At 35.2% G+C, this 24513-nt stretch overlaps 1 protein-coding gene across 1 annotated transcript in view; it reads right to left on the bottom strand.

Moving 5' to 3' along the window:
• Positions 1-24513, bottom strand: part of MARCHF5 (membrane associated ring-CH-type finger 5) — a 53290-nt gene that overhangs the window by 5224 nt on the left and 23553 nt on the right. The window contains exon 3 of the mRNA XM_061162185.1: positions 2881-3011. Within this exon, the coding sequence (XP_061018168.1) occupies positions 2881-3011 (131 nt within the window). The remainder of the gene's footprint in view (positions 1-2880; positions 3012-24513) is intronic.

Below are 24513 nucleotides of genomic sequence, written 5' to 3'. Positions count from 1 at the left end.
TATAGTTTTTCTGTATACACTTGAGGATTACAACGCGAAGAAAGAACTGTTGATACAGATAATCTGTATCTTTATCTGTCTATATCTCTGAGAAGGATGACGGAAAAGGAAGGAAACGCAAGGAGAGAAGGGAAGATTAAAAGCCCTACAGACAACATTTACTTGGGAAAACAAACTCATGAAAAAGTAAATGGGATTTTTTTTTTTTTAAATGAGATGTCCTTTATGTCAGCTATTATAGCAGATTATTATTATTTTTTTTTTTTTTGCTTTTTTTTTTTTTTAATAATTTTTATTTTTTTGGCATGTGGGATCTTAGTTCCCTGACCAGGGATTGAACCTATGCCCTCGGCGTTGGGAGCACCGAGTTCTAACCACCTGGCCACCAGGGACGTCCCGCAGATTATTTTTTTTAAGGTGGACTTCAAGATGTGAAATAAGGAAGCTGACAGTGATCAGGGCAAATTAAAATTCTAGCCAACAGACCTGATTCAGGTAGAAGCAGTTTATGAAACTATGGGAGCGTACCAAAGTGGACATTATTAAAGCTTCAACTAAGGATACAGCCCAGATTTCTATACATGACTGATTTATCTAACCAAGATGTAACACTGAAGAGTACGGACCAGCCTCTTCCACATGGTCAAAACCCATGGTGTCAATATCTAACATTCTTCTGTGTCTCCAGGTACAGCTGCCCTAAAGTGAATTAGTCTGGTTCATAATATTTAATAAACACATATCCCACACATTGAGGGCAAAAGTGGATTAGCCCAGACTGTCCTTACCTATAATGCTTGCTCCACGACACCATTTTTTATATCATTATTTTCAACATTATGATCACTTTATAACTAAATGTGACTTAAAATACTTCTGGAGTGTTAGCAAATAAATTCAGAAAACTGAAAAATTCTTTGTTAGGTTATGTCTTCTTTTTAGAATTTAGGTTTTAAAAATATAAAGCAGAGTGTGTATTCAGGTATGGACTATATATAGTAAAGGAAAATTTATTACTCATGGGTATCATTAAAATCTTCTAAACAGGTGTCTAAGGATGGGGAAATAAAAAAAGAAAATAGGGCAAATAGTGAGCAAAAGTCCATTTTCCCATGTGTGCTCAAGAGGCATGCTTTGTGCATTAAGTTGAGGCTGACCATTACATGCATACTCGCATGCATTCATTTAACTGAATATTGATTATGTGCCAGACATAGAACTTGGTGCTGGGAAATAAAAGGTGAACTAAAGAGACATCTTTTGGAGGTGACAGACAATCAGATCAAACAAGTGTACAAATATAAATGTTAAGGAACTAGGACAGTATAACATCTGCAGTGTCATACTACCTGCTACCACAGGTCAGAGTCAAGGGTAATAAATGAAAGCTGAATTAAGCAATGGGGCTGTTTTAACTTTGGTCAAAAGGAAACCAGCAAACCTTGTGTAGAATCATGTACGTTCTGGTTTTATGCCCTAAGATGGAAAAAGAGATTATTTTTAAGACTTAAATTTTGAGGTTAGATTCAGGAATGATAGAATGCCTTTGCTAAGAATTTCTTATCCATATATAAAATCAAACCTATGGAATTGTAGGTTTAGAGAAACTGTAGGCTAGTCTCCATAGTCAGCTAGGCCTGCAGTTCATCAAAGCTGAAAAGCTAAGAGTTTTAATTAAGGTCTGATCCTTTAAAGCACCTCCTATAGAACCCTACTTTTAAACAGTAGGATGGAACAGTGATGAACTAAAAGGTCTTCTTAGCATTAAGGATAATTAAACATAACATAATTAAGAACAGTCAATTCTGTGGTGGTTCTACACTAGAGGCAGATTGGTTGGATTGACAAAGACAATGTAGTTAAAACAATCAAGAGGCTCCCTTAGGCATCCAGGTATGATGGGGGTGGGGTGGGGGATGACAGTAAGTCAGGCATTAAAGACAGTGGAGAGAAAGCCATAGATGTTAAGACATATCAAAATGGAAATTGCTTGGACTTGGTCAGTGGACTGAATATAGGGCTATGAAACAGAAAGAGTTAAAAATAAAGGTAATCCTAAGAATGTAGGCTATTTATTGAGTAGATGGGAAAATAACTGTAGGAATCAAAGAAACAGAGAAATTCTAACAGGGAATAAATTCAGGCTTCAAACTGAGGAAAAGACAAGTCTGATTTCAATAATACTGAGTGTGAAGTCACAAGAAGTCATTTAAGGAGAAAGGCCATGCTGCTGTTATAGGATTGATTTTACGAAAATATTAAGATGAAAGACATAATCTGAACACAAAACTCATGGTTAAGACAGGTAGAAATCTTTAAGGAAAAGGTATAAGGAGAAGAGTCAAGGGCTTGGGACTAAATAAATCTTGAAATTTAAGTCTCTAATTTCTATCAACAATGATGTAGCACTGTTTTGTAATAGCAAAAAACTAGAAGTAACTAAGTGACTGATCAATAAGAGACTGTTGAATGGTTGAAATTCTATACAAACAATGCTATACAGATTTCTCTATACTTTGTGAAAAGGTCTGTAATATTCACTGTTTTTGGAAAAAGAGGGATTCAGCTCTAATGTTTCCTTTTGGGGGAAAAGAACAGTGTGTGTGGGAGAACATATTTTTTCTTACATATGCACACATAAAGTCTGGAAGAAGGTTTGGGTTAGGCAGTGGCTACCTGGGGAGAGGGGAACCTGGGCAAGTGAAGGACGGAAGTAAGAAGACTTTCCCCTAGAGAGCTTTTTATATATTTTCTTATTTTTAAGCCATGGCAAAGTTATTACTTGGTCAAAGTAATAATTTTTAAAACTCCTAACAAAAATCTATTTTTTAATAGATCTTCTTATCAAAAGTAACAGCATCTGATAGAATAAAAGTGAACCTGCATCACTGTCACTGCTCCGTAAGTCACAGCTGTCCAATAGATGGAGCCAACCATTATTCCTGCTGCAGCAAATGGACAGGCTTTTGAGATCAGTCTATCTGCAAGATCCAAGACGTAAACAACTGGACCTATAATATAAAGAAAACAAAGTTTCAACATAAGACAGATTTTTAAAAAAGATCTGTTCAGTATCCACAGATACAACATATTTTTATGAAGTTGAATGCACTGATGCTTTAGAAATAACTTTTATTATAACAGTTATAAATGTTATAAATGTAATGGGAACCTATATTTAATAGATTTAGAATTTCTCAGTCATTTGCATGAATAGCTAAGTTTCACTTCCTAAACCCTAGGAAATAGCCTCTTCAAATTTTTATCTTTAATAGTAAACCTAAGATTAACGCCTCAAACACAGCTGCTTTTTATAAAGGAAACTAGTTCTCTTGTTTCTCTTAATGACACTGAAGACTATAGAATGACATAGCATTTCAACCTGCTCTCCATAAACAGTTCCTGGCCACAGTTAGAATCTATATAGCACTTGGTAAGAGTGTCACTTTTTTGACTTCACTTACTACTTCCTTGATAGTGTGTGAAGGTAGCCAAGGCCATTTTCCTGTAGTTACACAAGTCTATCTTACTTTGATATCCAATTTAGTTGAGTGTTATTCTCTAACAAACAATTTTTAATGATCATGCCAGTTTTTGTGGCATTCTAACAGCTGAATGTGCCAATTATACCTCTATTATTATGTATTTATGAAGTGAACTTTGGTTACTACCTCCTCTGGTAGTTATCTGGAATAACTACCTGAAGGAAGTCTAATAACTGCCATTAAGCCTGATATAATTTAGCTCTAGAATCTCCTAGAATAGCAGAAAAGCCTCAGAACAGATTTAGAGCAAGGCCTAATGAGCTGAATATATAAGTTTAACTAAGGGATCATAAAAGTCTTCACTTAGTAATCATCATATTTGTTGAATGCTCTCTATGTACAATGTACTTAGGACATTTCCTCAGAAATGTTTAAGAGCTGTATCTACCCCTGAGAGCTTGCAATCTATAGGAGGATGCTGTACACAAAGCCAATATATTTTTCAGTATACAAAGAAATTCACATAGCAATATCATGATAAAATCACTACAAGAACAAGTATCCATCTACGGAGCTCTAATTCATAGTTCCTGATTTCTGGAGCCAGTAATATCACTAATCACTGTGAGAGAGACCATACTGTGAAGATGAAAGGGCACTAGGAGAGATGTCAAAGGGACCTATGATTTAAATTCAGCACATAAACTTACTATCGTCAAAGTCTAACTTACATAACATTTAAAATCATGACAAGTTATCTTTTGGGACCAAAGAGAAAAGGTAAGCCTAGTGCAGTGCATACTGACTCTACATTCTACACGACAGCAGGCACTGTGTGATACATTACATGTATCATTAATCAATCTCATAATGTAGGGTTTAACCCTTAAAACACAAATTTGCTGGGTTAAGTTTGTAACTCCCTCAGAAGGCACAATAAAAAAAAATTTTAGCGAGTCTTCAAAGATCCCTGAAATGCTAGTACCAAAAGTTAAAGCCAATGGGTATACATAAAACCTCAAAACCAGCTTTCAAATTCTCTACTGTTAATTCTTTAGTCAGAAAATTGAAGCCACAAGAGAACTACAGACTCTTTACAGCACATTTCCACCTACCAACATCACAACTATCCTATCTGAAGTCAGTCCCTTCACTCTTCAACTCAAAGACATGGCTCCAGCAATTCACTCCTCCCCGCCGACAGCATTTCTCCCCTATCCTTTATTGGATTATTGTCATCAAACATGTCATTATTTCTTTTACTTAAAAAACAAACACACACCTCTTTTCTTGATCCTTTCTTCCCACTGTTCCATTTATTTGCTCCCTTTACAACAAGGTTACTCCAAAGACTTCAGTTTCCATTTTCTCTCCTTCAATCCTCTCTTGAACTCACTCCATCAAAACTGCTCCTCAAGGTCACTAACAAGCTACAAACAGCTAAATCCAGTGGTCTAATCTCAGCCTTCCTCTTATTTGGCCTACCACCAACATCCAACAGATGTCCCCTTTTCCCCAATATATGGTTCTTCATGGCATCTCCAGGACTTCACCATCTCTTGGTTTTCTTTCTATCTCACCAGTCACTAACTTTTTAGTCTCCTTTCCTGGTTCCTCTTTTTCTTGACCTCAGTGAGGCCCATCCTGTCAACTTCTACTTCATCACACTCCATATTTGATTACTCAGCTATATTTTTCTTTTTCCCAAAGCATCACCTAACATACTCTAATTTCCTTATTGTTTCTACCTACTAGAATAGGGGTTGAGAAACTATGGCCCATGGGCTGAATCCACCTTGCTGTTTTTGTAAATGTTTTATAGCAACATGGTGACATGCAAAGGCTACAATACAGCTAGTTGACTCTTAAACAACACAAGTTTGAATTGCATGGATCCACTGATACTAGGATTTTTTTCAATAGCAAATACTATAGTTCTATATTAACGCTCTATTGGTTGACTCCGTGGATTCGGAGGGATATGGAGGAGCTGTGGATGGAGGACTATAAGTTTATATGTGGACTTTCGACCACAAAGAGGGTTGGCAACCCCTCCCCCTCCCTACACTGTTCAAGGGTCCGTTGTATTTACTGTTTTTTTAACAGAAAAAGTGTTCTGGCTCCTGAACTAGAACACAAGATCCAAAGTGAAAGTAACCTTTTTATTTTGCTTATTGATGAATCCCAAATTCCTATGATTCTCAAAAATTTGCTTAACTTTCTACTGAGGTACTTAAACTATGATACGAAAATCCCTAGGTCTTCCTTTTTCATTATTTTGTATGAAGCCCAAGTTATGAGATTATTTTCTACACAGTCAGAATCAGAATCTATTAGAAGAGAAGGTATTTTACCTGCTTCCAACTGACCTCCTCCCATCCCCTATCTTTTCAAAAAGGGTGCTTGGAAAGATCTACTGATGGAGCAAAGTAATAGGTCATTTAGATGAAAACATAGTTCCTAAAAAGTAATCCATCACTACCAATTTTATCTGCTATGAACACGGACAATATAGAGATGTCTGAATTCTTTCCTTTAAATATCTCGGAAGGTTTCAACACAATAAGCTCGATTTTCAATTTTCTTCTGAATCACTGGATATGAATTCTTTCTGTATAAACTGAACAAACAAACAAATCCTCATACTTCCTTCTGGAAATTTTTTACTCATCCCTTGTGTCATATGCAACAGATTTGCTCGATTAAATGAAGACACTAGCTGCATTTTATAATTCCTATTTCCAGTTTTTCTGACAAAACTCTGTCTAGGCTTTTGTCTTTTAAGTTTTTTTTGCCTAAACCTCTCAAGTCTCTTCCAGACTAGTCCAAGATTAGTTTAGTATTTTAAAGGAGAATAAACGCCTAGTGGTAAACATTACCATAGAAATATAAACTGCCAGGTATGTCTTTCTGACAGCTAAAGATTATCTAGGAATATCTTACTTGATGAATAAGAATAATCACCAAAATCCTCTGGATGTAGTCCCTCAATAATACTTTTCTTATTAGGAAGCTTATCATGTGTTACTATCCCATGACTTGAGGTCATAAAAGGAAAAGTGTAACAGTCACTAGATTCTTCTCATTGTTAATATTACAGTGCAAACAGTTGCAGGAAATGAGGAAAGCCAAGACTCTTGCTCTTGAAAACCTCAATTCTAATGGAGAGGAGGAAGTATGACTGAATGTAAATCACAAGTTAAATATTTAAGAGCATAAAAAAGTTTTAGTATTTTAAGAAGGCATTAATGAATTTTTAATACTCAGTTGGCTTCATCACTTATGTTTCCAACAGTACTGTATTTACATAATGAATGGCAATTGGAGAAGCTATGTATAAATACAAGTTTTGAAAATTCAACAATTTAATTGTTGAATAAAAGGTCGCTAAGGAAACATGGAATTAAAAGAAAATCTATTGTGAATTCTTTTGTACAATAAAGCTATAAAGCTCCTGTAAAGAAAATAACTATACCTAATATTTTGGGTAAGTTCAGATTTTCACATTTCAGATTTGAGTGACATGAGTGAGCTGAGAACTATTGGGAAAACTCCTAAGTCCATGTCTATTGAAAAGAAAATAATCAGTTTTATCTGGCAGACACTGCAGAAGTAGATACATCGTAATTGTTGTGTTGTGATTTAAATTCAAGTCTATGTATGCATGGTATTAAAATTTATGAATTAATGACTGAAGGACAGATAATACTTAGTGTTCAAAATCTCCTGGCACTGTTTACAGTCACACCCAGAATTCCCAGGCCCTTTCTTGGGGAAGAAAGGTATCCTCAAAAACACCTCTGACCAATTCTTGAAAAATAATTTCTAAATGCTGCCAGAGTGCTAAAGTTCCTAACACAAAACATAATTTAATGCTTCACAAGGTAAACTTTTATAAGCTCCTGAGAAGGTAACAGCTTCCATGAACCCCAAGGTTTCTATTAAGTAGCCAAATTTATAAGAGAGATTGCAGAGAATTAGCTTTGATCTAGATCCAACTCAAATGCCAACCTGCTAAGCCAAAATATCAACCCCACTTTCAGGTTCAGAATTGTCCAGAATTGCAGATTTTGGAGGCCATCAAGAGTCTTAACAATATAGTTCTAAACTTCTTTCCTTGCACACTATTTCTGGAATGTACTGCCCCTACTTTGGTTAAATCTGTATGAAAATCCAACTTCCCAATGAAAACTAACCTAACCTGATAGAGCGGACTAATTGCTCTACCCCACCCTGTTCATGTTTCATGAAGCTTCCTTTACACACTGTCCCACAAAATGCACTTACCCCTTTGCTTGTGCATAATGTTAGTACTTTATGTTCTTGTTCAATGTTTGTTCAGTTGTCTCAGTAGCCTTTATGTCTGTCCATGTCAGCATCATCTTAGACTGAAAACTCCCAGGGGGCAGGGGCCATGTCTGTTTAACTCGTTTTGTACAGTGCCTAGGATAGAACCATGTACAGATAGGTGCTTAAAAAATGCTCTTTACTGACGACTGGTACCACTCTCAGGGACTCTCTAAGCTACAGCTATCTTCAGCACATGGTACCTGGCAGTATATCAGGGCACTCTGGCCTGTTCTACAGGGCATTAGAATGTAATGGCATAGGAGCTAGCTGCAGCACTCTGTGGCAAGTATTTGACTCTATCCATTGTTAACAAACAACTTAATATCACAACCACCAATTCAACTAAGAGTTAAAAATACGTGGGAATTTTGATGGGATAGTAAAGAGCTTTAACTCTCTCTAGGGTTCATCTCTGTTTCCAACACTAACACGCCAAAGGCTAGGTCTAAGAGCCTCAGACAAGCTTATGTAAGTTTCATCTTGAACTGCTCTGCTTGTAGGCTGAGATGTTACTATTTTTTTAATGTAAAAACAAACATTCTGCAAACTCACGCTTTAAGTTACTTTGCCTAATAACAAGAAGCTAGTCATTAGGTAAACAGAAGGATATGTTTTGGACAATTATTTATTGAAGCAAACTAATAATAATTGACCCCAAATCACTCAAAATAAGCAACACTGAATAAAAGATTCAGAGTCAAAGGAGATGAGTACCATGTCTCAGTGTGTGTGTGTGTGAATATATATAGGGTATGACCAAGAAAAGTAACTAAAGACCATCAAAGTAGTTTAGAGTACATAGTTTGTGCCAAGGGAAAGCTTAAATTTTTCCTCATTAGAATAGAATAGCCCATAGAATATATGAAGACTATAAAGTCAACTACTAAGTACTTATTAAGCACCTATTGTACACATAGAATTTTACTATGCATTAAAATGTAAACAAAATTTAATACACTAGCCTCTGCCTCCAAGGAGCTACAGTCTAGTTAGGGACAAACAATAAATACACATTAAACAACTGGAAAATTTTATAAAACACTGACCAATTTAAGACAGTATCATACAAACTATACAGATACATGTTAACAAAATTTTAAGATTATAGAGAGGGTAAGGATACAAAGAGTTTTAATATTATTGTATGCATTTACTAATCAACAGAAGTGAATCTTGACCTTGAAGTCTTTGATCTGAAAAGTCTATGCTAAAAGACCTTTTAACTAGAGAGAAAAGATTTTATTCAAAGGGTTTATATATTTTTTAAAAAGCTAGTAGGCTATTAAGAGTTAATTGATAGAAAGTTGGACAGATCTTTGAAAACACGACACAATAGGTAGGAAGTTCCTGGTGAGAAACATGCTAAAATGAATATGATGTTTTAGGAAAACTAAGAACATTTAAAGTTAAAATAAGCCAGAATAGAATCCACAAGATGTTGTATCCAAAGTAAGTATAAAAACAGAGAGAAAGCATCAATCTAAGGCAGCTTAATATAAAAGAGAGTTGAGTTAAAAATGATAAAGAAATATTAAACCTTAGAGAAAAAATGTTTTGTCTGCTTTTAGGAGAAACCATGCCTGAAGGATTATTCTTTGAATTTCAAACTTAAAAGCTGAAAAAGTTAAGTCATGATAAAAGGACCACTACCAATTATCATTAATACATAAAAACAGATGGCAATATTAATTATGCACACACTACATATATACCAAGGAATGGTTATTTTTTCTGTTATATATTTTTTTCTTCTTCAAACATATCTATATTTAAAAAATTTTCCATGATCGGAATATAGTTTTATTAATTAGAAAAACTACTTTCTAGAGAATAACAAAAGGTTATCATAAAATTCAGGTAACCATACCCCAAGGAAAGTCAACCTGACATTACTGTTTCATTTTCTTTTCCCCTTTATATGAGAAACTCACAGTAGGCTCTTTAGGAGGCAAAATAACAAGGTGGGTAAGGATTCAGTAGGGTCTACTGTGTGAATTTTGACAAAATGCTATCTCTGGACCTCAATTTCTACATATGTAATGATAATGAAAATAATATCTACTTGAGTTTTTGTGAAAAATTAATGCATATAAAACTCAATACAGGATATAATGTTACACTGTAATAATGTCAAGCATTAGTTCTTTCAAAAATGGCATACTAAGTATAACAGAACTCTGGAATAGAGGTATAATCCAAGACAGATGTTTGAGGAAAAATTTATGGAATAAGGTTCTGGAATAAAAACAGACTGTTTCAGGAAAATCTTAGGTAAGAAATAAAGGATAGATCTTTTCTGCCTAAAGGTCTAGGACAAGGAGGAAGAGGGAAATTCATGGAGCCAAGAAATCTGGCAATGGAGAGAGAGAAGACACTAGACTATAATTAGTAATTACGTCAAAAAATTTTAAGATTCTGTAATTGTGTTTTGGACCTATAATTCAGCTACCTGTATTTACACATGGTGTGCACCCAAAAAGGTTTACCCTGTCGGAAGATAATTAAAACAAATTTATATTTAAATTTTAGGGAACAAGACTAAAAGTGATCCAGCAATAAATACAAGAAATCCTTACTCTGAAGGTATATCAGTCATCTGCTTCATAAGAGGGTATATGAATGAGGGCCAAAGAAGATGTAATGAGATAGCTAACTACAAACTTTAACATCAGAAGGTACTCAAAGACTGAATCATTATGGAATAGGATTTTGGTTTTTAAATTCTGTTATTTTGATCATCCATAGGAGTTTAGATATAAAGCAAAGTAAAAATAAACACTTCTCTAATGGCCAAGTGTAAATATTACTAGAAACTAGAAAGTACTTGAATTATTAAGTCTAAACTGGTTTTCAAGTAATGAAATAAGACAACAGTATATTTTATGAGAGCAGTCAGGTGTAAATGGCTGGATTTACTAATGGGGGCTGTGTGGTTAGAAGAAACAGTACAGACTATTCTTAGAGAGTAACTGATAGCTTAGAAAACATTAAAAATGTAAAATTCTCATTAAATTGAAGCCATGAAAAACTTCTTTAAATTTGGGGAAAATGTATTTAATGTATATTCAGTACCCTGCTTCATAATGTATATTTAGTATCCTGCTTCTATTCAAAAAAGAATACCCAGCATTCTTTTTTGTTTTCCAATGGTTTAGCCACTTCATTCATAAAGAAATGTAAATTAAAACTGTAAAATAAAAACCTTTCTTATCTAACAGATTATACTGACAAACTAAAACGTTAGCCAATCTATTGGCAAAGCTATAGGGGTACAGCTAGACTCATCCATCGCTGGTACATGTAAAATGTTATAGTACTTATGGAGGGGAATTTGGTAATAGCCAGCAAAAGTGTATGTGCAATTCACACTTTGACTTAGCAATCCTTTCTCAGTTCATCTTTAATAAGTATTCTAAGCTAACAAACACACAAAAAAGGAGAAGTACAATATCATTCTTCTGTACCATCTAATGAAATAATAGATCTGGAGTTAGTGAATGAAAAAATAATCAGTCAATGCTAAAACCAGTAGGTGGAAGCTGACAGGGAACACTACTGGATGGATCAGATGGTAACACCTGTGTCCACTGATCAGTCTTATCATAAAAAAAAAAAAAGACAACTACACATTTTTTCCAGCTTTACTGAGATATTACTGAAACAACATATACAAGTTGAAGGTTTAGAATGCAATAGTTTGATAATATATATTGAGAAATGATTACAATAAGGTTAGTTAAAACCTCAATCCTCTTGCATAATTAACATTTTTGTGGTGATAACACTTATGATCTACTCTCTTAACCTTCATTTATATAATACAGGGTTAATTATGTCACCATACCATACATTGATCCTTAGAACCAATTCAGCTTTTAAATGGAAGTTTGTACCCCTTGACCATATCCCCCATTATTTCCCAACCACCAGTCCCAACGATTCTACTATTTGAATCTGGGTATTTTAGAGTCCACATATAAGTGAGAACATATAGTCTTTTCTTTCTCTGACTTATTTTGCTTAACACAATGACCTTAAGATCCAGCCATGTTGTTGCAAAAGCAGCATTTCCTTTTTTTTTTTTTTAAATGGCTGAATATTCTACTGTATATACACACACGTTTTCTTCATCATCTGTCGATGGACCTCTAGGCTGCTTCCGTATCTTGGCTATTTGAAGAATGCTGCAGTGAACGTGGCGGTGTAGATTATCTCTTCCAGACAGTGATTTCATTCCTTCAGATGCCTACTCAAAAGTGGGATTGCTGGATCACATGATAGTTAAAAGAATTTATTTTTTTTGGAATCTCCATAGTTTTCCATAGTGGCTGTACCAATTTATATTCCCACAAAAAGTGCACACACTATCCTATTCTCCACAACCTTGTTAACATTTGTTGTCTTTTTGTTAATAGTCATTCTCACAGGCATAAAGCAACATCTCACTGTGGTTTTGATTTTCATTTCCCTGATGATTAGTGATGCTGAGTATCTTTCATGCATCAGTTGACCATTTGTATGTCTTACACGGAAAAATTTCAAGATCTTCATCCATTTTTAAATCAGATTGTGTGTGGGTTTTGTTTTTGGATGTTGAGTTGTATGGGGGCTTCCTTGATGGCTTAGAGGGTAAAGAATCTGACTGTAAAGTAAGAGATGCGGGTTTGATCCCTGGGTCGGGAATATCCCCTGGAGGAGGAAGTGGCAATCCAATCCAGTATTCTTGCCTGAAAAACCCCATTGACAGAGGAACCTGGTGGATTACAGTCCAAAGGGTTGCAAAGAGTCAGACATGACTAACCATGCACACGTACATACATTGAGTTCTATGAATTTCTTACATATTTTGGATAGTAATCCCCTATCAGATAGAGGCTTTAGGATGATTTACAAATATTTTCTCATTCCAGGGATTATCTTTTTATTTTGCTGTTTCTTTTTGCTGTGGAGAAATTTGTTAGTTTGATATAGTCCAATTTATTTTTGTTTCTGTTGCTTATGAAGAAAAAATCCCCAAAATAATTATAATGGATATAATTATACTGGATGTCCAATTAGTCAAAAAAATAATTGCCAAGACCAATGTCAAGGAAACTTTCTGATGTTTTATTCTCAAACTTTCACACTTTCTGGTCTTAAATTTAAATCTCTAGGGACTCCCCTGGTGGTCCAGAGGTTAAGAATCAATCCATCTTCCAATGCAAGGGACATGGGTTTGATCCCTGGTTGGGGAACTAAGATCCTATATGCCATGGAGCAAATAAGCCCACATGCTGCAGTGAAGAGCCAGTGAAGACAAAAAAAAAAAAAAAAAAAGAAATTGAATCTCTAATCCATTTTGAGTTACCATGTTGCTTAACAATAGCTTTGTAATAAAGTTTAAATCAGTAAATATAATGCCACCTCCTCTGTTCTTTCTCAAGGACTGCTTTGGCTATTTAGGATCTTTTGTATTTCCATACAGTTTTAGGATTAATTTTTCTACTTCTGTGAAAAATGCCACTGAACCTGTAGGGATTACATTGACAATAGAGATGGTTTTGGATAGTATGGACATTTTAACAGTATTAATTGTTCCAATCCATGAACAAGAGATAGCTTTCCACTCATCTGTGTCTTCTTTATTTTTTGAAATGGAGATTTAAAAAAATTTTTAAATTATCTTTGGCTGTGCTGGGTGTTCATTGCTGTGTGGGCTCTTCTTTAGCTGCGGCAAGTGCAGGCTACTCTCTAGTTGCAGTGCACAGGCTTCTCATTGCAGTGGCTTCTCTTGTGGCGCACGGGCTTCAGGAGTTGCAGCAAGTGGGCTTACTTCTTTCTTTTCAATTCAGATGTCTTTTCTTTCTTTTTCTTGACTAACTGTTCTGGGTAGGACTTCTAGTATTATCTTAAATAGGAGTGGTGAAAACAGACATTCCTGTCTTGCTCTTGATCTTAGTGGGTATGCTGCATATGATATTAGCTGTGGGTTTGTCATATACAGCTTTTATTATGTTGAAGTATATCCTTTTATTCCCAATTTGTTGGGAGTTTTTATCATGAAAGGATGTTGGATTCTGTCAAATACTTTTCTGCATCCATTGAGATACTAAGATTTTATCTTTCATTCTATTAATGTGGTATACCACACTGACTGATATGCAGATACTGAAACATTCTTACACCTCAGGGATAAATCCCACTTGATCATGGTGTTCGATCCTTCAATATGTTGTTGAATTTGGTTTGTTAATATTTTGTTGTGAATTTTTACATCTGTATTCATCAAGGATATTGGCTTGTAGTTTTCTTATGGTGTCTGTATCTGGCTTTGGTATCAGGGTAATGCTGGCTTCATAAAATGAGTTTGGGAATCCCTCCTCTTTAAAGAGTTTGAGAAGGATTGGTACTAATTCTTCTTTACATGCTTGGCAGAATTCACCATTGAAACCATCTAGTCCTGGTCTTTTCTTTGTTGGGAGCTTTATGATCTCCTTCCTTTTTATTGGTCTGTTCACATTTTTTATTTTTCATGATTCATTTTTTGTAGGTTTTATGGTTCTAGGAATTTATCTTTACTTTTAGTTTATCCAATTTGTTGCCATACAGCTGCTCACAGTACTTTCTTAACACATTATTGACCAGAGACTTTTCTATATTTACTTACATAACAAACTGTTGGCCACAGGCATTAGGTTCTGTAAAAATCTCCCCCGTCAGTAATGTGTTAAGATCCTTTGTATTTTGGAAGTGTCAGTTATAATGTTTCCTCTTTGAAAGACAACTAAACATATGTACCTCATGTTGTGATGTAAAAGAAGTACACAGAAACATCTATGAAATATTCTTGAAAAAAAAAATCACAGCAACCCCATCAAAGAGATCTAACCAGTATATAAGAAATGCAAGGAATAAAGCAATATATTTCTGACATATTCTTGGTATGGGTAATAACAAAACCCCCAAATGGGAAATTCTTGATGACAGATGATCTTTTTATTCAATGAAAAAATTATAAGGAAGGTAAAAGACTCAGTTTTACAAGTCACACTAGGTCTTGGGTCCATACAAAGCCAGAGTTTACCCTCAAACCCTCAAAAGGGTTATATAAACCCTGGATGAAAGGGTAATAAGCTAGAAAAAAAATCCACAGGACAATAAAATGAGCCAACAAAGAAAACTTTGTCTTATTTTCAAACGATGGAAAGTACAATGAGGAGGAGAGTTTCTTCTAAGAATTTGTAAACATAGTCAATTAGCATGCTGATTTCAGGTTAGAAATCTGTCTCTGCTATGGGAGAAAACCCAAACTCATATTAAAATGATCCCATATGAGCAACATCCCTTGGCACCTACCAACAGCAAATGCAAATCAGTCTAGAGTTCCTTCACCTTTAGGATATGCATAGCCTACAAATATAAATAGAGTTCCCACTTAAGAGAAATAAAGCATCATGGGCAAGAGCCAGAAGAAAACAAATCAGGCTACCAAAGGCTAAATAATGAAACTATCAATCTGATCATAAAAAAAAAAACACAAAAAACAAATAATTCTAAATGAACAAGAAGCGAGAGACTAAAAGATCAGGCACATTTAAGAAACAATTAGAACTTATAGTGGGAACCCCACCTCCCCCCGCAGATCAGACACTGCTCAAGAAAGAATCTGAGAAAAGGGTAACTGTTAATGAAGAAATTATAATGCTACAGCAGAGACCAAAACATGAAAAACACAGAAGAGACATGAAAAATAAAATGTCTAACATAACTCTCATCAGACTTCTAGAATATAACAGACAGAATGGGGGAGAAGCAATATTTGAAGAGACAAAGCTAAGACTTGTTAAAGATAGTCACTTAAAAGGAAAGTAAGACATAAAACTTAGTAACAAGTACAGGGGAAAATTTAGTATGAGAGGAAAAACCATTTCAATCCAGATGATGATCAACTAAAGGGGAAAAGAGAAAAAAGGAGAAATAGAACGCATTAAATTTGGCAGTAAAAATCCAAGTATATGAGTATCACAGTAAGTGTAAAAAAGAATTCAGAAGAGTTGAAAATAAAAGGATGAGAAAAGAAGCAAATGCAACATTAAAACAAAAAAAAGCTGGTATGAGGAGGGGGCAGAAAGAGTAACTTTTCAGTGAATAAACCTGACAAACACAACCTTACTGAGATGATCAAGGTCAGTATCACAGGTGAGAGGTAACACTGATAGTGTGTGCCAGTAACATGATGAAAATGGTACTTCATTTCTGTGGTCTTGTACCCTAAAACTTGTAACCCCAGTAGATGATGGAAAAAAACATGAGATAGATCCTGACTGAGATGTTATATGAAACATCTAATCAGTAGTCCTCAAAACTATCAAGGTCACCAAAAACAAGGAAAGTCTGAGAAACTGTTACAGTCAAGAGGAGCATTAAGGAGACAAGATTAAATGTAATATAATATCCTGAAAAGGATCCTGGAACAGAATACAGACATTAGGGAAAAATTAAGAAAACCTGAATAAAGTATGGGCTTCAGTTAATAATAATAGCAGTACTGGTGCATTAATTATATTAGGTTGGTGCAAAAGTCATTGCAGTTTTGCACTGTTGAACTTTGCCATTTGATATTAGAATACATTCTTACATAAATGTGGTTATATTATACATCATTTTAATGTGCATATCTCGCTTTGTTTTTCTTGCTAATGACTTATTACTTGCTGTGTATTTTATATTTATTTTAGACTATGGAAATAATGTTAGACAAAAATTAAATTCAAGCGATTTTCTTATTTGAGTTCAAAATGGGTTGTAAAGCAGTGGAGACCACTCACAACATCAACACATTTGACCCAGGAGCTGCTAATGAATGTACAGTGCAGTGGTGGTTCAAAAAGAGAGCCTTGAAGATGAAGAGTGTAGTGGCCAGCCATCAGAAGTTGAGAGTGACCAACTGAGAGCATCATCGAAGCCGAGCCTCTTAAAACCACACGAGAAGTTGCCAAAGAACTCACTGTCGACCATCCTACAGTCATTCGGTATTTGAGGCAAACTGGAAAGGTGAAAATGCTCAGTAAGTGGGTGCCTCATGAGCTGACTGAAAATTTAAAAAAAAAAAAAAATTGTTTTGAAGCGTCATCTTCTCTTATTCTATGCAACAACAAGCCTTTTCTCAATTAGGTTGTAACATGTGATGAAAAATGGATTTTACACAATGACAGCTGGTGACGACCAGCTCAGTGGTTGGACACTACAGAAATAAACGTTTCTCACTGGCAAAAATGTGTTGATTGTAATGGCTCCTATTTTGATTAATAAAGTTTGTGTTTGAATCTAGTTATAATGATTTAAAGTTCATGGTTTTAAACCACAATTACGTTTGCACCAACCTAATAACAAATGTACCATAATACATAGTGTTAATAACAGTATGCAAGCTCTCCATACTATCTTTGCAACTTTTCTGTAAATCAAAAATTGTCCTAAAATAACAACAAATCAATTTTTAAAAAGCTGGTGTAACTATATTTTCATTCTAGAGTTGGCCCTCCATATCCAAGGGTTCTGCATCTGTGTATTCAACCATATGCACACGGAAAATATCTGGGGCAAAAAATTCCAGAAAGTTCCCCAAATCAAAACTCAAATTTGCTGCATAATGGCAACTATTTACTTACCATTTACTTTGTATGAGATATTTTGAGTAATCTAGAGATGATTTAAAGAATATAGTAGAATGTACATCAATTATATGTAAATACTATGCCATTTTTTAAAAAGGGACTTGAGCATCCATGGATTTTGGTTTCCGCAGGGGTCCTGGAACCAACCTCCTATGGATACCGAGGGGCAACTATATTATCATATCTATATTATGTATAAGACAAAAAAAATTCTTATAGACAAAACAGTCCTTAATGATAAAAAGTTGAAATCACCAGGGTATTTTATTTCTAAACCTGAGGGATAGGTAAATGAATGATAGTTTATTAGTCATCATTCCTCATATGTATTTATGATATATTCCTTCTCAACAAATTTCATTGTTAAAAAAATAACCCGAGTGAACATTCTGCTGAGTTTTGATAAATGCTAAGGCAGCAGTTATAATTAGTTCTGTATATTGACAGCAGCATGTTGGCAAAGGCAATGAAAAGGCAGGCACTCCTCCAATACACTGTTGGGAAGATTAAATAGACATAATCTCTACAAAAGCCAGTTTGATGGTATCTATTAATGTTATAACTGCACATACTCTTTGACTTACAGCAATTCCACTCTAGTCATTTATCTTACAGAAATATTTGCACATGTAAAATTGTTTTATACAGCTGTTGATGACAGCACTCTTTGTAGTAGTAAAAGATTATACAACAAAGTCTGTATGTCCATCGTTAGGAGCCTGGTTATATAATCATACATCTATGTAACAATACTGTACAACTATAAAGAGAAAGAAAGCTCTTTATACACTAATATAAAAGCTCTTTATACACTAATATCTACCATATATTGCTAAGAAAAAAAAAGCAAGCATAGAACATGATGTGTAGTATACTAAGTCTAGAACCTGTTGTGCTCCATGTAACCATGTGCTCCATATTCTGTTTGCCTCTCCAAGTTTACTCCTCTTCTTTCTCCACCCTGCTTTGTGTACTGGGAAGCTGACCAAACAAAGTGCATCCTCCAGGTAACCTTGCCCACTTCCTTCTCATGTGTTCAAACAATGAGTGGAATGGCTAGGAAATCAGAGGGTGGTAAAAGTGTCAGGGCAATTTCCTTACCCTGGCATGTTGGTTGTACGCAGCCTGCCTTTCTCTAAGAGCACAGGTCCTATTGAGCAGCCAAAGCTCTTGTCAAGTTCTGTTAACAGATCCCCTGCCTTATACCTTCAGACCTAGGAATGTAAATGGTTTTCACAGTTGCCAGTCACTGAATATTTCCCTATCCCTTTTATTCCTTTAACTCTACCCTAATGTTTATAGATTGTGTGGGGGGTGTGTGTGTGTGTAGGTTTAGGGAGGAAGGGGAAAAGAAGGAAGGCGTGGGATGGGGAAAGAGACAGAGGGAGAGAAAGAGAAATGAGAAGCAAGGGGAAGAAAGGATAAGAAAGAAAAAGAGAAGCACTTTGGAATGGAACACCAGAGACCTATAACAGTGGTTGCTGCCAAGGAAGGAAATTTACATGGCACTGTGGTTGGTGAACATGGTAAAAAGACTTTTCATTAAATACCCTACTTGGAATCTTGGTCCATGTAAATGTATTATCTGGAAGGAAAATATGTACTTTGATTCCAATAGCATCAAATCACAGAAAATCTTTGTTTACATATAAAAAATGTAATCTATTAACATTATCTCAAATTAATGCAAATTCCCAGTCTCTCTATTGTTATGGTACATGAAACTACTACTTATCCATATAAGGCCTGATACCTCACTCACTGACTGCAAGTAACATAAAATTCAGCAATTTAAAATCCTGGCTCCTTACTTGCTAGAAACCCATGCACTTCCATTAAAAAAATAAGCTGAGTCTGTTTCCTTAACTGTAGAATAAGGAGAATACCTACTGTGAGAGCTAATACAGTCAACGTAGTGCCTGGCAAATACTCAGAGTCTGTTAGCAAGTGATAGCTACTGATATCACTGTTAATATTATTAAAATAAAACATTATAAAATAAAATAGTAATAACTATTAATTTTACTTGCTAGATTCTCTAGGAAAGTTTTCTCTCAGAAATCATTCCTATCATCCCTAGAGAATATCTTTTCCTTTTAAGCTTTACATGCCACCTAACATTTGACAACCAGTTTTTGAGGGTATTATTAGTTATCCTCAACTCTACACAGAAGTTTGAATTAATGCTTAGTTGAGAACAATAAAATACAGAAATAGAAAACAAAGCTGTAATAAAAATTAAACTGAAAGTAATCTAAGAATTTACACAGAAGAGTGGAGATGGCAACACTGATATCAGTTGAAATCAACTTTAAGACAAAAATTGTTACTAGAAACAAAGAAGGACATTTTATAATGGTAAAAGGGACAGTCCATCAGAAAAACATAACAAATTAGGAACATTTATGCACCTAACAATAGAGTGTAAAATAAAACAAAAATGGACATAACTTGAGAAACAGACAATTCAACAATAGCTTAGACTTTAGTAGCTCACTTTTAATGATGAATAGGTAAAAGATCAACAAGGAAACAGAAAAGTTCAAAAATTTATGAGTCTTTATCTTAAAGACAACCTCTTTAACAAGTGGTGCTGGGAAAGCTGGTCAACCACTTGTAAAAGAATGAAACTAGAACACTTTCTAACACCATACACAAAAATAAACTCAAAATGGATTAAAGATCTAAATGTAAGACCAGAAACTATAACATTCCTAGAGGAGAACATAGGCAAAACACTCTCCGACATAAACCACAGCAAGATCCTCTATGACCCACCTCCCAGAATATTGGAAATAAAAGCAAAACTAAACAAATGGGACCTAATGAAACTTAAAAGCTTTTGCACAACAAAGGAAACTATAAGTAAAGTGAAAAGACAGCCCTCAGATTGGGAGAAAATAATAGCAAATGAAGAAACAGACAAAGGATTAATCTCAAAAATATACAAGCAACTCTTGAAGCTCAATTCCAGAAAAATAAATGACCCAATCAAAAAATGGGCCAAAGAACTAAACAGACATTTCCCCAAAGAAGACATACAGATGGCTAACAAACACATGAAAAGATGCTCAACATCACTCATTATCAGAGAAATGCAAATCAAAACCACAATGAGGTACCATTACACGCCAGTCAGGATGGCTGCTATCCAAAAGTCTACAAGCAATAAATGCTGGAGAGGGTATGGAGAAAAGGGAACCCTCCTACACTGTTGGTGGGAATGCAAACTAGTACAGCTGCTATGGAGAACAGTGTGGAGATTTCTTAAAAAACTGGAAATAGAACTGCCATATGACCCAGCAATCCCACTTCTGGGCATACACACTGAGGAAACCAGATCTGAAAGAGACACGTGCACCCCAATGTTCATCGCAGCACTGTTTATAATAGCCAGGACATGGAAGCAACCTAGATGCCCATCAGCAGATGAATGGATAAGGAAGCTGTGGTACATATACACCATGGAATATTACTCAGCCGTTAAAAAGAATTCATTTGAACCAGTTCTAATGAGACGGATGAAACTGGAGCCCATTATACAGAGTGAAGTAAGCCAGAAAGATAAAGAACATTACAGCATACTAACACATATATATGGAATTTAGAAAGATGGTAACGACAACCCTACATGCAAAACAGAAAAAGAGACACAGAAGTACAGAACAGACTTTTGAACTCTGTGGGAGAAGGTGAGGGTGGGATGTTTCGAAAGAACAGCATGTATATTATCTGGTGAAACAGATCACAAGCCCAGGTAGGATGCATGAGACAAGTGCTCGGGCCTGGTGCACTGGGAAGACCCAGAGGAATCGGGTGGAGAGGGAGGTGGGAGGGGGGATTGGGATGGGGAATACGTGTAAAAATCTATGGCTGATTCATATCAATGTATGATAAAACCCACTGGGGAAAAAAAAAAAAAATAAAGATCAGGGGAATATGTTTGGAAAAAAAAATAAAGTAATTATCATAATATTAAAACTAGTTTATACAGTATATAAATATAATTTTATACAATTATATGCAATATATGATATTTATATAGAATATAAAACTTCATTCATAGAAAAAAAAATTTATGAGTCAACTAGATATTTATACCACACTCTACCACAACCATGAACAGAATGCACATCTTCTTAAGTGTACATGGAGTATTTGCCAGGATAAAGCTTGCTAGAACATAAAACAAGCCTTAATCATTTAAAAGAACAGATATCAAAGTATGTTCTTTGATCACAATGGAATAAAATTAGAATCAATAAAAGAATGGCATTTGGGAAATTTACAAATATGTTAAAATTAAACCACACACTCCTAAATAATCAACAGATCAAAGAAGAAATCCAAATGTTGCTTAGAGAAATTTATAGATGTAAATGACTATATTAAAAAACAAGAAAGATCAAGAGAATGAAAAGACAAACTACAGACTGGGATAAAAATATTTGCAAAAGATATTCCTGATAAAGAATTGTTATCCAAAAGACAGAACATTTAAAACTCAACAATAGGGAAAAAAACGATCAAAAGACATTACCAATTATGACACCTTATCAAAGAAGATATGACTGCTAATAAGCATATGAAAAGACATTTAATATCTACATCATTAGGGAACCACAAATTCAAACAATACAATATAAATGGCTAAAATCCCCAAAACGGAAAACAAGTGCCGACAAGGATACAGATAAACAGGAACTTATTGCTGGTCAGAATGCAAAATGTACAGCTATTCTGAAAGATAATTTGGTAGTTTCTCACAAAATTAAAAATACTCTTCCCATATGATCCAGCAATTACGCTCTGTTATTTACCTAAATAAGCTGAAAATATATGTCCACACAAAAACCTGCACATAGCTGTGTACTACAGCTTTATCAGTAATTGCCAAAACCTGGAAGCAACAAGATGTCCTTCAGTAGGTGAACAGAAAAATAAGCTGTGATATGTCCAGATACTGGGATATTATTCAGTGCTCACAAGAAATGAATTATCTAACTATAAAAGGAATATAGAAACTAAGGCTACACACTGTATGATTCCAACTACATGACATTCTGAAAAAGGCATATGAAAACAGTGAAAAGATCAGTGGTTGTCATGGTTTAGGGAAGAGGATAGGGTGAATAATAGGTGGATTTTCAGTGCAGTGAAAATACTATGTATTATACTATAATAGTGGATACACATCATTATATATTTCTCCACACCCATAGAATGTACAATACCAAGAGTCAACCCTAATATAAACTTTGGACTTTGGGTAGTGGTAATGTGTCAATATAGGTTCATCAGTCGTAGAAATTTATCACTCTGGTGAAACACATTAATAATGCAGGAGGCTAAAAAACCCATGGACAGAGAAGCCTGGTAGGTTATAGTCCATAGGGTCGCAAAAGAATTGGGACATGAAGTGACTGAGCACACATGCATGTGAGGAGGCAGGGAGTATATGGGGTGTTTTTGTACCTTCCTTTCAATTTTCCTATGAACTGTTCTAAAATGCAATGTCTGTTTTAAAAAAGATCTCAAACCCTTAATCTATCCTTATACTTTAAGAAACTAGAAAAAGAAAATAAAATTAAACCCAAACCAAGTAGAAAGAAATAATAAAGACTGAAGTGGAAATAAATGAAATAGAGGGAAAAAAAACCTGTAAGTTTGTACTTTGAAAAGATCAACAAAATAAACAAATCTTTAGCTAGACTGACCAAGAAAAAAGAGGTAAGAGTCATATTACTAAAATAAAGTCATGAATGAAAGAGGGGGCATTAACATTAACCTTACAGAAATTAAAAAATGAAAAGCTCAGGACCAGATGGATTCACTATTACCAAACATTTAAAGAATTAACACCAATCCTTCACAATCTCCTTCCCAAAAATATGAGAGAAAAGATCACTTCCCAACTCATTTTATGAGACCAGTATCATCTAGTTCTTGAAGCACTGAAAGACACCCAAAAAAAAAAAAAAAATTACAGACCAATATCTACAGACAGAAAAATTCTCAAAATACTAGCAAACCAAATCCAGTGATACCTAAAATGGGTTATACATCAATATCAAGTAGAATTTATCCCAGAAAGGCAACACTGGTTAACCATATGATAATCAATTAATGCAATATACCATATATCAGTAGCATAAAGGACAAAAACTACATGATCACTCCTATAGATTCAGAAAAGACATCTGACAAAATCTAACACCCTATCATGGTAAAAAAAACACTCAACAAACTAGAAAGGAAAATCTTCAATCTGATAGAAATTATCCATGAAAAACCCAGAGATAACATACTTCATGGTGAAAGACTGTTTTTGCTCTAAGATCAAAAATAAGACAAAGATGTCCTTACCACTTCCATTTAACATTGTTCTGGAGTTTGCAGCCAGGGCAACTGTGTTGTGCTAGGCTTAGTTGCTCAGTCGTGTCCCACTCTTTGCGGCCCCATGGACTGTATCCTGCCAGGTTCCTCTGTCCATGGGGATTCACCAGGCAAGAATACTGGAGTGGGTTGCCATGCCCTCCTCCAGGGAATCTTCCCAACCCAGGGATCAAACCCAGGTCTCCCGCATTGCAAGTGGATTCTTTACCGTCTGAGCCACCAGGGAAGCTCAGGGCAGCTAGGCAAGAGAATGAAATAAAAGCAGCTAGATTGGAAAAGATGAAGCAAGACTGTTTCTATTCACAGATGACATGATATTATATATAGGAAACCATAAGCAATGCACTAAAATACTATTAGAACTATTAAATGAGAACAGCATGGTTGCAGGGTATGAGATAAAAATACAAAAATCAACTGTATACTGGGGCTGCTAAGTCACTTCAGTCGTGTCCGACTCTGTGCGACCCCATAGATGGCAGCCCACTAGGCTCCCCCGCCCCTGGGATTCTCCAGGCAAGAACACTGGAGTGGGTTGCCATTTCCTTCTCCAATGCATGAAAGTGAAAAGTGAAAGTGAAGTCGCTCAGTCGTGCCGACTCTTCGCGACCCCCATGGACTACAGC

The sequence above is a fragment of the Dama dama genome, chromosome 15, assembly GCF_033118175.1.
Source record: "Dama dama isolate Ldn47 chromosome 15, ASM3311817v1, whole genome shotgun sequence".
NCBI lineage: Eukaryota > Metazoa > Chordata > Mammalia > Artiodactyla > Cervidae > Dama > Dama dama.
Note: the sequence above shows the minus strand (reverse complement) of the source record. Positions and strands in the feature narration are given on the sequence as shown.